The sequence below is a fragment of the Malaclemys terrapin genome, chromosome 2, assembly GCF_027887155.1.
Source record: "Malaclemys terrapin pileata isolate rMalTer1 chromosome 2, rMalTer1.hap1, whole genome shotgun sequence".
Classification (NCBI taxonomy): domain Eukaryota; kingdom Metazoa; phylum Chordata; order Testudines; family Emydidae; genus Malaclemys; species Malaclemys terrapin.
The window spans coordinates 100,507,017-100,523,160 of NC_071506.1; the positions used below are offsets into that span (position 1 = coordinate 100,507,017).

Genomic DNA, 16,144 nt, shown 5'->3' on the forward strand with positions numbered 1-16,144 from the left:
GGTGCCCAGAAACCGCCCCCCCAAACTCCACCCCCACCTGCCTAAGGCTCTGGGAGGGAGTTTGGGTGGGGGTGGAGGTCTGGGGTGCAGGCTCTGGGATGGAGTTTGGGTGCTGGGTGAAGGCTCTGGGCTGGGGCAGGGGGTGAGGGTGCAGGCTCTGGGATGGAGATTGGCAATAGGAGGGGGTGCAGAGGTGAGGCCAGGGGACACTCAGGGGAGGTGCATGGGGGTGGCAGACAGGGCTGGGGGAGAGACCTGGCCCCAAACATTGGGGAGCAGCGAGCAGGGAGCTTAGCTGCCACGTAAAATAACTCGGGGGGGAGGGGGAGGGGAGTTTGGCTGTGACCAGAAGTAACTGGGGGGGGGGGGGAGCTTGGCGGGCCGCAGGGAAGAGCTCCGCGGGCCGCATCTTTGAGACCCCTGATCTAAGCATTACATTTAGAAAGGGATATGCCTTGTAGTTTCGGCTCAAACTTTGACCCCTCTTAAAATGATCCAGTAACAAAATATATTCAACAACACATCATCATTGCCGTTAATAAGGATCAAATATAAAACTTAATACATGATCCTAGAACCTGTTGCTGTTCTTCTATGACATTCATTAGCCAGCTGAGGAAGCACACGTTAACTAATATCTTTAAAAAAAATTCCCAGAACTGTGCTGGTGACTTCCTCACTGATGCTCCTGAAAACAAGTTAAACATTACAAAACCAGGATTAGTTAGTTCTTCATGAAAGAAAAAGAAAATGGGGGGAAATGTCATTGTTTGCCAAATGGAAAAAGCAGAGGGCTAGTAAAGAAAGAAATGTTTATCTCTCATTTCTAACAGGGCATTATAAACAAAGAAGAGTAAACAACAAAAATTTAAAATGATATAAAAGTGCTTAGTGTTTCTTTAAATATTTACTTTGCTGCTATTTGGGGAATAATTTGTTCCATTTAGCTAGAGTTGGACTCAGAGGACTGCTTTAATCCAGAGAGATTAATTATAGCCTTAGAGTTATAACACAAGTTTGGGGAAGCAGAGCACAGAAAAAGAAAAGAGGAAGGAATGAGTTTCTCGTTAGCAATTAACAAGTTTATGTGTTTCAAGGTTATAGCAGGCAAACTGTGCTCTAACTACTCCTGTATACTGACAACAGAAAGGGTGTAAATCAGGGCAAAATTGGGCCCGGAGATGTCCAGGAAAGATACTGCTATACTGAAGCTAACAGCAGAGATATTGAAGCAAACAGCAGAGCTAACTGCGTTGCTAGGGGTAACTAAGCTACCTCTCAGTTGTCCTTCATTTGAAATCCAAATTTACCTGTATCTTGCAAAGACCTCCTGTGATCTCACTTTTATTATTTACATCAGAAATGTTGAATCATCAAGCTGAGACTATAAACAATGTTAATTAGGCTACAGAATCAATCCACATTAATTTTAAGCTTCTTATGGTATTTTACTCATCTATCATTTTGATCCTTTGCTCCTTGCTGTGTCCCACATTCAGGCCCCAGGAGGCTTAGAGGCATGGGATCTAAAAGAGCTAGAGACAAAGAAAAGGTAACATAGGGAAAGGGGGGGGGGGAAATGTTGTGTATGAGCTTACCTAGTGATGGTTCAGGTACTCCTTCCTCAGAGCTGTCCTCAGCACCCTCCTCACCCATTCCAGAGGTCACAGAATCTTCTGGGGCAGACGCTGAGCCTGGAGTGCTTGGTCCACTAACAGAACCAGAATCCCCTTCTTCACTGCTGGATCCATACCGGTCTGGCTGAGCAACGGTTCCACTCTCACTGCAGCTCCTGCGTTCTTTCCTGTGCACCCGCGAATGGAGCACCATTTGGTGGTAGGTGCGGAAAATCTTTCCGCACTCAAAGCACTCGGTGGACTTGTTTTGGGATGCCCTTCTGCTCTGCCTTGAGGAGGGTCTGTAGTCCAGGTCGCCCTGGGCAAGGATACAGTTTTCTCCTTGTTGCACATTGCTGTTCTTCTCCAAGCGCCCACTGACACAGCTTTTCTTCTTGGGGTTGCTGGAGGAGCTGGGTGAATCCTGATCTCGCTTGCGCTTCTCCTGGCTGACAAGAATATACTCTCTTTTATCCTTGTCATAAGTCACATCTGCATCAGCAAGGACTTCATCCCATCCCACATATTTAACATACTCAGAAGGCTCCGCTACTTTTCCTTTGGTGGCCAGCTGCCAGGCCTGGTAGCTACTGACTGGATCCAGCTCAGCTACCCTTTTTCCAGGCTGTCCATTTGTAACTCTATCTATCCCTACAGCTGGCCTCAGATTCAGGCACTGTAAGAAAAATTGCTTATTTACAGATGGATCTAGGTTTCCATCAATTAACCCCTCAGCTTTGTTCTCAATACTGCTTCTTTGAGCTCTCAAGTGTACAGCATTGTGTGCTTTTAGGCTTTCCATATTTGTAAACAGATTCCCACACTTGGTGCAAACTTCATACAGAGATAAGCCAGTCACAATTGTTTCCTCCTGAATCACATTATTAATAGTGGCTATGGGCTCTAAATCATTTTTTGGTTTGTTTTTGCTCCCCGTCTTTGGACCGTGTGATTTCATGTGGTTTTTGAGAAACCAGGGTTCTTTAAATCTTCTGCCACAAATGTGGCATCCATGATCAAACGATCCTCTATGCTTTTTCATGTGAGCTTTGAGAAACCAGGTTTGACTGAAGGCCTGACCACAGACTTCACAAGGAAATTCCCCTGCATTCAGCTCACTCTTGCAATTCTCGGTGTAAGTTTCCCCATTTGGAATTTGAGCTGTAATATGGTCTTTCTCTATGTGGTTTAACAGGGTCTCTTCTCTTAATGTCATGTAGCTACAAAGCCTGCATTTGTACGGCTTATGGACTTGATGTAGGTGCTGGTCCAGGTCTTTCTTTCTCTCAAACTTGTTTTTGCAGAAGATGCACTGATAAGTGGGTAGCTTGTCAGCTTCTGCAGGTGATGCCTCTGTGACAAGCTCCTTCTTGCTGCTTCTCAACAAAATCTTGCTGTTGTCTGCCTGAGTTGCCCCGTTCAGAATCTTGTTGCAGGCAGATGTACTTTTGGTGGGGCTGGTGCATCCGTCAAGGCCTTCTGAGACTCCCATCTCTCCAAGCTGTGCTTCTCCCATCTCCACCTCATGCCCCTGACTTAAAGTGCCTGTTCTGTGACTCCGAATGTGTATCTTCAGATTGCCCTTTTGGGAAGCTCTATGGTCGCAGTAAGGACATTTATAGGGCTTCTCTCCTGTGTGCTTCCTCATGTGCTGAGACAGGGAGCTCTGAAAAGGAAAACTCTTGCCACAGATGCAGCAGCTGTGGCACATGGACTTGTCTCCATCAATGTCACTCTTGTTTACCTTGCTGGGACTAGAGGATCTTCGTAATTCCATCTCTGCCTCCTTGCTGCGATCCATCTGAATTACTGCAACATCGGTCGTGCAGGGCAAAAGGACAAAGCCTTGTCCAACAGCAGAGGGCTGGGCTGTGGTTTCAATCATACGGTTCTGCTGAGTGTTTCTCTCTTCATTCTCAGGTTAAAGTTTCCCCTATCAATTGCTCGAAAGAGTCTGGGGTGTCACTTTATTCATGTATGTTTTGTAAGCAGATGGCAATGAGCACCTGAAACAAACAAAAACACAAATACAGAAACTATGTAAGTAGATTCTTCAATATGTTTAAAACTATTTATACTTTTCCTTGGGCGATTTTTGTCAACAGACCCAATTTCAAAAACATATTATACTTTTAGTTATTTTAATAATAAGCATTAGCTTATATTCATATTCCATAACATGCACAATTTTAGTTTAAATGGTTAGCATTCAAAGCAACATTAATTAAAATATCATTTGGGGTAAAAAGAATTACTTATACAGAGATAAAGGACATCATGGTTTAAAAGAGGTGTGTGCCCCCCCCAAAATAGTATGAATAAAGTCTCAACAACAGGGAAAATCCATTTTTAAACATTCCTATATTTCTTATTTCAAAACCGAGAGAGAGAGAGAGAGAGAGAGAGTGTCTATGTCTCTGTGTATATATATTTTACATTAAGAAACCATTTCTTGAAGTGGTTGTTACACTTTAAATCTGTGGCTTTATAGTCATTTATAATTTCATTTAAAAATATTTGCTTGCCCAGAGATAAAAGACTTTTCTGGAGACTTTCTTTATAGAATATTGTATCACTCTTGAAAATTACATTAAATTGTATTTCGGGCAGTTCCGCTGTGCTTGATGTGGGATGTAATTCATGTAACAGGAAAACAGACTGCAGTGCACTTCACATTTTGATTAAAAGGGAAACTAGAATACAGAGATTGACAAAGTATTCTGTATATTTAAAGATGATTTTCTGTTGGACATCCAGTATGAAAAAAAATGCTGATCCAAGACTTAGGCCCCAATTCAAAGTAAATAAGCATGTGCTTAAATGCTCACTGATGTTAATGGTGGTTAAAGTTATGTCAACGGAACTTAAAGGTAAGCATGTGTTTAAATGCTTTGCTGAAGCAGGGCCTTAGTTTTAAAATCACATTGGTCAGTGATGAACAAATGGAATTTTAAAAGCTGTTGCATGACAGTATATATAGTAATAACCATCTTTAAAACTGGGTCCCTTATTTATCTCAGCTACACAAGATGTATTTCCCCACCAACCCACCACCCTGAACACACACAAAAAGAGAAACAACATTATTAACATTATAAAATAAGCTTTTTCAGTCCCCTTATAAATACAAATTAAAAGTTTCTTAGTTATTTCTAGCCCCCTTAATCAGTTTGAACAGCAAGTTCTATCTGAAAGAAAGAATATTGAAATCACTAATGGACGGAGTCAATCCATTTCTTTGGTAGTAAGAAAAGAAAGCAATTTCTTAAGATGTGGCCAGATCTAAACACCACAACTACATCCACACATCCACACTTTTCACTGGAGACTTCTGATGCAAAAATCAAAGAAACAGATTTACAGTTGCAAAGTCTAAGGCCTTGTCACTTTGTTCATCTCAGATTATTCTGAACTGGGAAGTGAAAACATGTAGTCTGACCATGAATAACATCATAAATCTAACACAATCTAAAATAATTACATTATTCATCTCAGGCACTCAGTTACATTCCCTGGTAATAACACTAATTATTTTTAAGCTAATCTAACTTTTCATTTTCTGAAAAACAATTCAGTTTAGATCTTCAGGGTAATTAATTTTGGTTACTAGCTGTTTATAGTTTTAAGAGGTAAGCATCTACCTTTTCCTCAAGGACCAATACAACTACAAATATCTCCAAGAAACACTTCTCAAATTCATTTCTTTCAAATAAAACATTTTTATATTATGACTACGTCCAGAACTAATGTACTACTTTATCAGGGGAAAATCACATTCGATCAAGAGCTAAAATGTCTAACTGAGCAACAAGTTTGCAAAGACAGCGTCTGAACTGCTGATCCTTGAAATTAGCAGTTTAGGACTGAGTTGAGGAACAGCCCCACAAGACACATGCTTGGCTAAATGAATAATGGGAACCAGAAAGATGTACCAAAAGTACAAACAAGCCAGAAAAACCCCACATAGGGCAATAATGAGCGAAGCAGTTCAAATAAATTAACAACCCAACTTGAACCATAACCAAACTTTTCCTGAGCTTCAAACTCATTGCCCTATTATTTTTAATTTTTCTAAGCCTGGAAGCAGTGTCAAAATGGTATGTTGGACAGGGACCAAGTAAAGGGAAAACCTGTTCTCAGGAAATTTCCAGACCAGTTTGTTGAATCAAGAGTTTCAGATTACCACCTATGCAGGCTATGTGCCTAACTCTTTATTAATTTCAATGGGAGTAGGGTGCCTAACCTGCTTAGGCACTTTTGAAAAATCTCAGTAGGCACCTATCTTCATCTTTAGGAACCTACACACCTTTGAAAATCTGGCCCTTGGTTACTGGGATGCTTCTCCAGGATACCTAGGGCTGTGAGGAACCTCGCTACCACCTGCCCTTAGTGTGAGGAAGCCATGTTTGTGCCTATCATGGGTCAGCTCCCTGACGACACCTGCCACAAGCAACCCAAGCATTTCCCTTCAGGCCTTACAAGCCCTGCAGTCACTCTACAGGTTAACAATTAGGACACCCTAGCCCTTGAGCCCTTTGATCACTTCCTTGGAATGTCCAGCCCCTGATTCACAAGAGACCCCACCCCCAGTATTCACAGATTCACTGTTTCCAAAGAAACAACACATCTTAGCTTATCAATTCCACCTCAGTTAATTGCTCCACTTAACTCAGAGCACTCAAATATGTTAGTGATGTTGCACTCTATATGATTTTATGAAAATATGCTAATGAGTGTGAATATAATGTAACTGGAATAGCTTCATGCAAAAGGTCTCTTGTAAGGTATCATTACAAAGCTTATAATCTCCTGAGTGTGGTCATCCTATTTATACAAATATATCACTCTTGTATCTGAAACTAGAAATATGAAATATAACTCTGAGGTCCTATCGTAGTTATGCAAAGTGTGGGCCATTAATGGTGGTTTGGAATCTTAATGGCTCCCATTAACCCGGACAATTGACTAATGATAGCTCTGTCTACTTGCAAGTCTTCCTGTATATCTGTGTACTGGCAGGTGGGCAATGAAGTCTTACAGTGACATGTGATCACCTCACCTAAACTGGAATCCATCTTTAACCTGGTGCTTTTCCATTTAGAAGGAGGGGTGGGAACTCAGAGAGGGACAAAGGATTCTCGCCTCGTGCAAAAGATATATAAGAGGGTAGAACAGAACAAAGGGGGTTGCAATCATGAGAAATCCCCTAGCTACCACCTGAGCTGGAACAATGGCTGTACCAGGGGAAAAGGATTGTGGCCAGACTAGGAAGGTGTCCAGTCTGTGAAAGAAGCTTATTGAAACATCTCTGAGGGTGAGATTTTATCTATATTCAGCTTTCTTACTGTATTAGGTTTAGACTTGTGTGTTTTATTTTATTTTGCTTGGTAATTCACTTTGTTCTGTCTTATTACTTGGAACCACTTAAATTCTACTTTTTGTATTGAATAAAATCACTTTTTACTTATTAATTAACCCAGAATATGTATTAATCCCTGGGGACGGCAACCAACTGTGCATATCTCTCTATCAGTGTTATAGAGGGTGAACAATTTATGAGTTTATCCTGTACAAGCTTTATATAAGGTAAAATGGATTTATTTGGGGGTTGGATCCCATTGGGAGCTGGGTATCTGAGTCCTGGAGACAGGAACACTTCTTAAACTGTTTTCAGTTAAACCTGCAGCTTTTGGGGGACGTTGTTCAGACCTGGGTCTGGGTTTATAGCAGGCTAGCGTGTCTGGCTCAAACAGGCAGCATTCTGGAGTCCCAAGCTGGCAGGGAAAACGAGTTAGAAGTAGTCTCAGCACATCCATCCCAAGGGGGTTTCTGTGATCCAACCTGCCACAATGTTTATACTGAAAACAAGTGTAAGTGTATTAAACACAGCATAGCGATTCAAACAGAAGCAAGTAAAAGTATTGGAAACAAAATGGTTACTTATAAAATAAAATCATAACATGCACTCTAGAGCCTAGACTTAATTACCAAGATACTCTCATGTCTTGTAAAGTAATTCTCACCCAAAATCCTTCTTCCTTTATTGTATAGAGGCTGGCTCATTGTGTCACATGCAGGCTTTGGAAGGCTGAATGCCCAGTACACACACATATTGTAGATGAACAATCTCAGAATCTCTCATCTAACTGTTTGAGTGCTATGCTGATTGTCACATTGCTAGAAGGACTCTTTGCAGAACAACAATGCTGTTCTCCACCAAGAAGGGAGGAAATGGTGAATTCAAAATGAAAATATCAACTTTGAAAAGAATGCTTCAATGCCTCAAGACTGAATCAAAAAAGAAAAAGAAAAAACTACGCTTGGACGCTTCAGTTAACATTCAGATTATTAGTGACTAACTGTTTCGCTCAACACTTAGCCTGGTGCAATAGGTGGAAGCCACCAGCTTTTAACTCACTACGGTTGATTACACTGCTCTACAGCTAAAATGCTTCTGAAATAAATGTAGTTAAACTTTACTAATTCTGGGTCACTGAGAATGAAAATGATGCTTAAAATTGTTGATTGGCTCTAGTATTCAAGATATGCTATTGGGTCAGTATACACGACCCTTGACTTGGGAACGGCGGAGGATAAGTGAGTTATAAAGGGAAGGGATCTCAATTTAAACCAGAAATGACTAAAATACATCTTTGACTGGATCTATGAATAAATCTATGACTGGGTTTGGACAGTACTTGCTTTTTAGGCAAAACAATGAATGATGCAATCTGAAGCTGGTATTGCGTCATACATGAAATGAATTGCATCATGTTATTCCTAGAAGTCATGGATGATGCAATCATAACGAAGCTTACATCACTCTGCTGAACAAATTGCCCTATATCAGCTCTAGAAATCATACAGTGTCGTGCTCTCTTATTTGTCAGTGTTTGATTTTGCAAAGGGACACATTTCTGTTTAGCCCAAGTGAGTAGAGATGCCTCGTACTTGTGTGAACAGTGCAGATAACTTCTGCTATGTTTGTGGGGAAGTGACTTTTGCATCACAAAAGCGCAGTATAACCACTATGGTTAAGAAAGCCTATCACCTTTATTTTGGTTGCAAAATTGGAGATCAGGACAAGAGGTGGGCCCCACACATATGCTGCAACACTTGTGCAACAAATCTTCGCCAGTGGTTGAACAGGAAAAGGAAATCTATGCCTTTTGCAGTGCCAATGATTTGGAGAGAGCCAACAGATCATACCAGCAATTGTTACTTCTGCATGGTGCCTCCAGTTGGGAAAGGTGTGTCAAAGAAGAAAAAGTGGACTGTGCATTATCCAAACATTCCATCAGCTATACGCCCAGTACCCCACGGAGAAGGACTGCCGGTTCCTGATGCACCAGAATCTTTCTCACTTGAGTCAGACGAGGAAGAGGAAGAGGATGAAACTTCTGGTCCTGAACCATCAATGTCACAGGACCCACATTTTCTCCCATCCTTCTCCTCTGAACCACACCTCGTAACACAAGGTGAACTGAATGACCTTGTCAGGGATTTGGAACTACCCAAGAGTAAGGCAGAGCTGTTGGGCTCCAGACTACAGCAGTGGAATCTCCTGGCAGGTGATGTTAAGGTTTCCATGTTCCGTGACCGTCGAAAGGATCCTGTCCCATTCTTCTTCATGGAAGGTGATCTTGTAGCCTGCACCAACATTGATGGTGTGATGGCAGCCCTCAACATTGTTCAAGATCCAGATGAGTGGAGACTGTTCACTGATTCATCGAAGACGAGTCTTAAAGCTGTTTTACTGTATAATGGCAATGTTTTGCCATCAATTCCAGTTGGTCATGCAGTCCATATGAAGGAAACCTATGACAACATGAAACAACTTTTGAGGTGCATAAACTATGACCAACATCAGTGGCAGCTTTGTGGCAATTTGAAGGTTGTTGCTCTCTTGCTTGGTCTGCACACTGGATACACAAAGTACTGTTGTTTTCTCTGTGAATGGGATAGTCGTGCAAGAGATTCCCACTACATCAAGAAAGACTGGCCACTCCAACAGCCATTGGAGCCTGGGAGGAAAAGTGTTCAGCATCCACCACTTGTTGAATCAAAGAAGATTTTGTTACCACCCTTACACATCAAGCTGGGTCTGATGAAGAACTTTGTCAAGGCCATTGACAAAACACAAGCAGCTTTCAAGTACCTCCATGGAAAATTTCAAAGGTTAAGTGAAGCTGAGATAAAGGAATGTGTCTTTGTTGGTCCTCAGATTCGTGAACTTCTTCGAGATGATGCATTTGACCATGCACTGCGTGGCAAGGAAAAGACGGCATGGAAAGCCTTCCAGTTAGTGGCAATAAATTTTCTCGGAAACAACAAGGCAGACAACTACAGGTTGTTGGTGGAAAACCTCCTCAAGGCATTCAAAAGCCTTGGTTGCAACATGTCAGTAAAGATACATTTTTTGCACTCTCATCTAGATTTTTTTCCACCGAACTGCAGAGCAGTGAGCGATGAGCACGGCGAGCGATTTCACCAGGACATTGCAACAATAGAGAAACGCTATCAGGGCAAATGGAGCCCATCAATGCTTGCAGACTATTGCTGGACAGTGACAAGAGATGCTCCATTTAATGAATACAAGAGACAAGCCAAGAAGCGCTGAGTAGATACTGAATAGGACTAAACTATGTACATAATAGTTTTTTGCCTTTTGTTTCATAATAAATTTTATTTATATAACCCTATCTTAGAAACAGTAGCCAGTTGTTTTAATTGTCATATTTGAATTCAGCACATCAAAATACATAATAAATAGCACATTTTATCTCTGAAGCAGACGACTTCTCAAAAATTGTAGACCAGTGTTACTGTTTTAAAATAGATTTAAAGGCCCTGATCCTTGGGACCAGCTGAGCTGTATTTGGTATGGAATCTAGGGTAAGGCTGACATTACACCACCACTGAGCTCCCCTACCGTCCCCAATCCTACTTACAGCTTGCTCCAAAGTTGCTCTAGACCCTCTGCCCTACCAACACATACGCATGGGCTTAACTATGCAGTTGAGTTGTGCCATTGCCATAAGTCATGTGTTTAAAGTTAAGCATTTGGGTAAATATATGCAGGATCAGGATGTCACGGAGTGTGGGGAAGTCAGGGCCCTGCACCCTCACTTCCTGTGATTCACCGTGACTCTCAGCCAGCCAGTAAAATGGAAGGTTTATTAGATGACAGGAACACAGTCCCAAACAGAGCTTGTAGGTACAACCAGGACCCCTCAGTCAGGTCCCTCAGGGGTGGGGGGAATGGGGGGGGGAGAGCAGGGAGCTTAGACCCCAGCCTTGGGGTTCCCTCCATTTCCCCAAACTGAAACCCACTCCAGCAGTCTCACCCAGCCTTCCCCCAGCTCCTCCTCCAGCATTTGTCCACCTGGCCCCAACTCCCCTCCTGGCTCAAGTTACAGGCTCAAGTGAAGTCACCCCCTGCTATCCCATCCCCAATGCAGACAGTCCCAGTAAAACTCCCCTGTGACATCCCCAGGTCAATCCTCCCCACTCCCTGCTCTGTCACACAGGGCCTCAATGATGCCAGCAGCAACTCTCCAGACACACACACTTCTGCTCACCATGCTACCTATACATGCTGGGAGCAGAGGATGAAGGTATTTGGCTACATGGTGGAGATTTCTCAGCTGGCCAATTAGACGACCATTACAGCCCTTTTGTGCCAGCCAGGAAAGAATTAATGAAAAATAAAATATTTCTGAAAAATAAGTTAAGAAACTGATGCGGGGTGGGGAAAAAAGTAAAACACTGGAGTAGATATGAAATCTAACCCCAAATTCATGGCTGATCATTATAAAATATTTACATACGGCCAAATGTTTCAAAAAGCTTAGATAGATAGGTTATTTACTTCTTTTACCACATCCTGAAACTGTGAACAAGTCTATTAAAAACTGTATTATGTGGACTGTACTGACCATACATTACATGAAGGGACAGGTCTCAAATGGCAAGAAAAATTGCAGAAAAGAATTAGATATGGGAAGTTACAGTGAATTTTTTCAAGCAAGAAGACATTTTCAATTCAGATATGTGAATTCCAAGCCCTGGATGAAAGGAGCACAGAATCCATTGTAGAAATGTTGCTCATCGTGTCTCCTAGAGCAGGGTTTCTCAAACTGGGGGTCGGAACCGCATAGGGGGTCGCGAGGTTATTACATGGGGGGTCACGAGCTGTCAAGCTCCACCCCAAACCCCGCTTGCCTCTAGCATTTATAATGGTATTAAATATATTTAAAAGTGTGTTTAATTTATAAGGGGGAAATCACACTCAGAGACTTGCTGTGTGAAAGGGGTCTACAGTAAAAAAAGTTTGAGACCCACTGTCCTAGAGGATTCTGGATATAATGCAGATCATCACTCCAGTACACTTCTCCAACAACAACAAATGCTGGCACATGATTGTGTGAAGAAGGGATCCTCCTGGTGACGGAGCAATAGTACACAGCAAATATAAGTATGTTCAGGTGAAGAAGGAGTATGTATCAAAAGAGTGATAACTCAGCAACCATGCCTTCCAGTTTTCAGGAAGCTCAAATTAGACAGCTAAAAGACTTTTATATTCAAGGGCATTCACTGTAAGAGAAAAAGACAACTCAAGTATCTAAAAACAGGGGATAAGAGATAGAGTGAGAAATTTCCACCATTTTGCAGCATTGCAGCCTCAATGATACTAGACTACTGAAATACTCCCACATTATAGGCCTCACACCTATGCATCCCCATTGATTTCATAGCAGAATTTAGAGTCTTCTGCAAGAACATTACAATGGTTAGTTTTATATTGTTTTGATCAATGTCATGATCCTGCTGTTCTTACTTGGGCAAAAGTCCTACTGAAAATGCCTTCTTTAGTCCTTTTATGGACAGCTTCATTTGTCTATATCCCTTTTACTCTGTTTTCAGCAGATAACATTCTTTCGACCAAGATGGAGCATGGAAGAAAGTGTGTGTCTTTAAATAGTAAACCTACCCTTGAATTCACAGGAAATCCTGGCATTCTGTGGCCTACAAAGTAAACCAGCACTAGGTAAAGGCAGCATGACTTTGCATTGATTTTCTGAGAGCTGTCTATGTTAATTCTGCCAAAAAGCTATCCAAAAAACTGAACCAGTTATAAAGGAAGACTTCCTAATTTTTAAAAGTATTTAATTATTTAAAGCAGAAATCCTAACACCACATCTCTTGAGGTTGTTTAAACCTTCCAAAATTGCCACAGAGGACTGGAAATGAGAGAGTTAAAAAAGCTGCTAGAAAAATAAACCAGGCATTTCTATTACTCAAGTTTACTTCAACTTGCTTATATCTTTGTATTTAAATCCTAGAGTAGCATTTTACTGTATTTGTTAATAGCTCTGTTCTTTTCTCCCCTGAAGCTGAAGAGTCTATTCCTTTTGTGTTGAAAAATTTGCAGTTCTAACACTGACACATTATTTTGAGCTTCTTTGACTATGTCATAAGTTTACGTCTCTCTCCTGCTCTGATCTAATGACATTCCACAGCAGGCCTCAAATGGACAGCCAGGCCTCAGAAAGCAGAGTCAGGCCATTCTGAATCAGCACCACACCCTTAGCAAATGAAAGTGTGTATATCTTTTTATATATTTATCACACACACACATACATATATATACACATACACATACACATACACACACACACAGTGCACTCCTTTTATAAGAATCACTTCCATCCTGGATTATCTGAGTCTTATAAGCGGAGTATAGTATAGGAATGATTTTGTCCCAGCGGGTTTGATCACTATATGCGGTTGATTCTCATATCAGTGATTCTTATAAATGGAGTGCAGAGTGTGTGTGTGTGTGTGTGTGTGTGTGTGTGTGTGTGTGTGTGTGTGTGTGTGTGTGTGTGTGTGTGTGTGTGTGTGTGTAAATATATATAAAAAGATAATAAAGACACCTAATGCTGAAAAGGCTTAGGTATCTGCAAAGAGGTGATGTGTGTCAAACCAAAAACCAGAAGAACAATAAAAAAGTCCATAACCCAGTTTTTAGCGCTTTCTAAAGAAGCAGTTCTATGAAAAGGTTATTCTTGTGCACTGCTACAGGGTATGTTGAGAAACACAGGGCTGTCACCCACTCAGTACATATTTTGTGTTTCAGTGTACTGTGCATGTTTGTCCTCTTGGAGACAAAGAAATGTTCTTTATTAGTTACACTGTAGTATTATAAGCAATGAATTAAAATACATCATTAACATCCTGGACAAGCTTATTTTACTACCAAAACAAAGGGACTATTCTTTGAACAAATGGGGGGGGGGGACCACAACAACAATAAAGAGTTCCTCTCCCTAAAAACTGTTCTGAACAAGATTAACAATTACAGGCTTATATTCCACAGACACGGGTCCCAAATAGCTGCATGAAGTGATGCATTCACTACTGGGAGAGTAAGTACCATTGATGACAAGGCCTTGGGGCTTCTGCTGTTCTCAGACCAATCAATAATCCATTATGAACAAACTACATTTCCACTCTAACATGAAGAAACAAATAAAAGGGAACTAATATCAGTAATAATTCCATGGAAAAAACAACATACATACATATATATACACACACACAAAATCACAAAACGCCACCATCACAAGACTTAATTGACTACAATAACCCCCTTATTTTAAGACAGTTACTTAAGACCACTATATTACAGTCTAAAATTTAAAAAAAGTTTATTTTAAAGGCAAGCCACTTTCAAGAATCCTTTTTCTGGCTACAGGACAAAATAGAAAAGGCATAAATCTTCCAGGAGAAGAAAATAAACAATATATAAATCTAATGGCTTTCTTTAATTTATTTTCTAATCCAAACTAAATACGAAATTTGAATTACAGGTGACTGCCCAAATGTGACTAGTAGACCATAACATGGCTTTACTGCAGCAGCTGTGTTATCGTCCAGCAAGAACCATTGCAACTATTTACCTCTTGTTGCCACTTTCGCATTCCGCAGTACACAAGAGCAATGATCAGTTTAAATCTCCTTGTGTACATTAAAACTAGAGCAAACTTTTTTGCATTCATGATTAACATACTTTCCTAGAGTTTTCCAAAGATTCTGTACACAGCAGAGGAGTGGAAAAGAGCATCTTAAATTTCAGATAAAATATTTAAATAGAAATACACCTTTTAACAGTTACTCATTTGGTGAAGGTATAACAATTTAGACTCAGAAGGAAACACTGAGACCAATATTATTATGCATAAGGCAGTCTATGTCCTTCTTCTGAAATATAAAGACTAATAGTTAAATTTGACCTCACAGGAGAAAAAAAAAAATAGACAGCTGAATACACAATGTGATTATTGATTAGACCTAGAAAGGCCAAGAACTGAACCAGTGCAGATGTGGGTTTTTTCCTAGGGTCATTAATGATCTATATTAGGAAGTCAAAAGCAGATATTTTGGTGTGTTATAGAAATCATTTCTAATTTTGAATATAAACATTTTAAATTTTAATAAATGCCTTGGAAAAGAGTCCACTTTACTTCACTTTTGGACATTAATGTACCCGTTTCCTATTTTGCTAAACCCCACTGAAGGAAGCCACTTTATTATGTTCTGTACTGAAACTAAAAGAGGGGAGAAAAAAGACTCCCCAAATCTGATATCAAAGCAAAAATAAAACAATTCATTCCCAAATAGGAGCAAATCCACCTAAATACTGTATAGTATTTTCTTATTCCAATCAATGCCATTGATGCTGTCTATTCATGCATGTGTGTGAATAAAACATGCACAGAATTTTTACCGCACCCAATACTGCTTTGTAGTTAATGTTATCTTATCAGGACTTCCATTATAAACCCAACTTACAAGGGTTTATAACTTGGCCATTTTAAATTGTATAGGTCCAAAATTTGTCAGCCTGAATGCTGATACAAAGTTGCTTAGGAGGAGTATTTTCATGTTTTACTTTAGATGTTTTTTTAAGTGCATAAAAGTACTATAGATAGGCTGATATTTGCAGCACCATGGTTGAAAATAAAATATTTTATTATTTTTGCACTTACTGTAGAAAAATAGGGGCCAGATCCTTAGCTTGTGTAAATTGTTGTAGTTCCGTTGATACACCATATACACACACTTTCTTACTATTGCCTCTCAGATTTGCCCAATATAAATGTAGTGAACACATGTACACATTAAGGGCCAGATCCTCAGCTGATGTAAATCAGAAAAGCTCCACTGGCATCAGCGGAGCTACAATGATTTGCATCACCTGAGAATCTGGATCTCCGACTGAAAATGGAAAAACATTGTGCCATCAAGAGTCAAGACTTTAGTGGCATAGAAACATGTGTACCAGTTACAAACTAAAATGAAACAATAGCATGTCACAGTGGGCCAAATCCCTCCCTAATGCCACTAGCAGTTACACCAATGGGGAACTGGATCTAATGATTTATAATCAGAGTGACCAGATGTCCTGATTTTGGGTTTTTTTTTCTTATATAGGCACCTCTTACCCCCCACCCCCAGTCCCA

General features: G+C 40.5%; 1 protein-coding gene across 3 annotated transcripts in view; it reads right to left on the minus strand.

The window, feature by feature from the left end:
* The window catches only part of ZNF516 (zinc finger protein 516), a 134,582-nt gene that overhangs the window by 76,824 nt on the left and 41,614 nt on the right, over positions 1 to 16,144 (minus strand). For all 3 annotated transcript variants that reach the window (XM_054018971.1, XM_054018970.1, XM_054018972.1), the window contains exon 2: positions 1,599 to 3,622. In XM_054018971.1, the coding sequence (XP_053874946.1) occupies positions 1,599 to 3,501 (1,903 nt within the window). In that variant the 5' untranslated portion in view covers positions 3,502 to 3,622. The remainder of the gene's footprint in view (positions 1 to 1,598; positions 3,623 to 16,144) is intronic.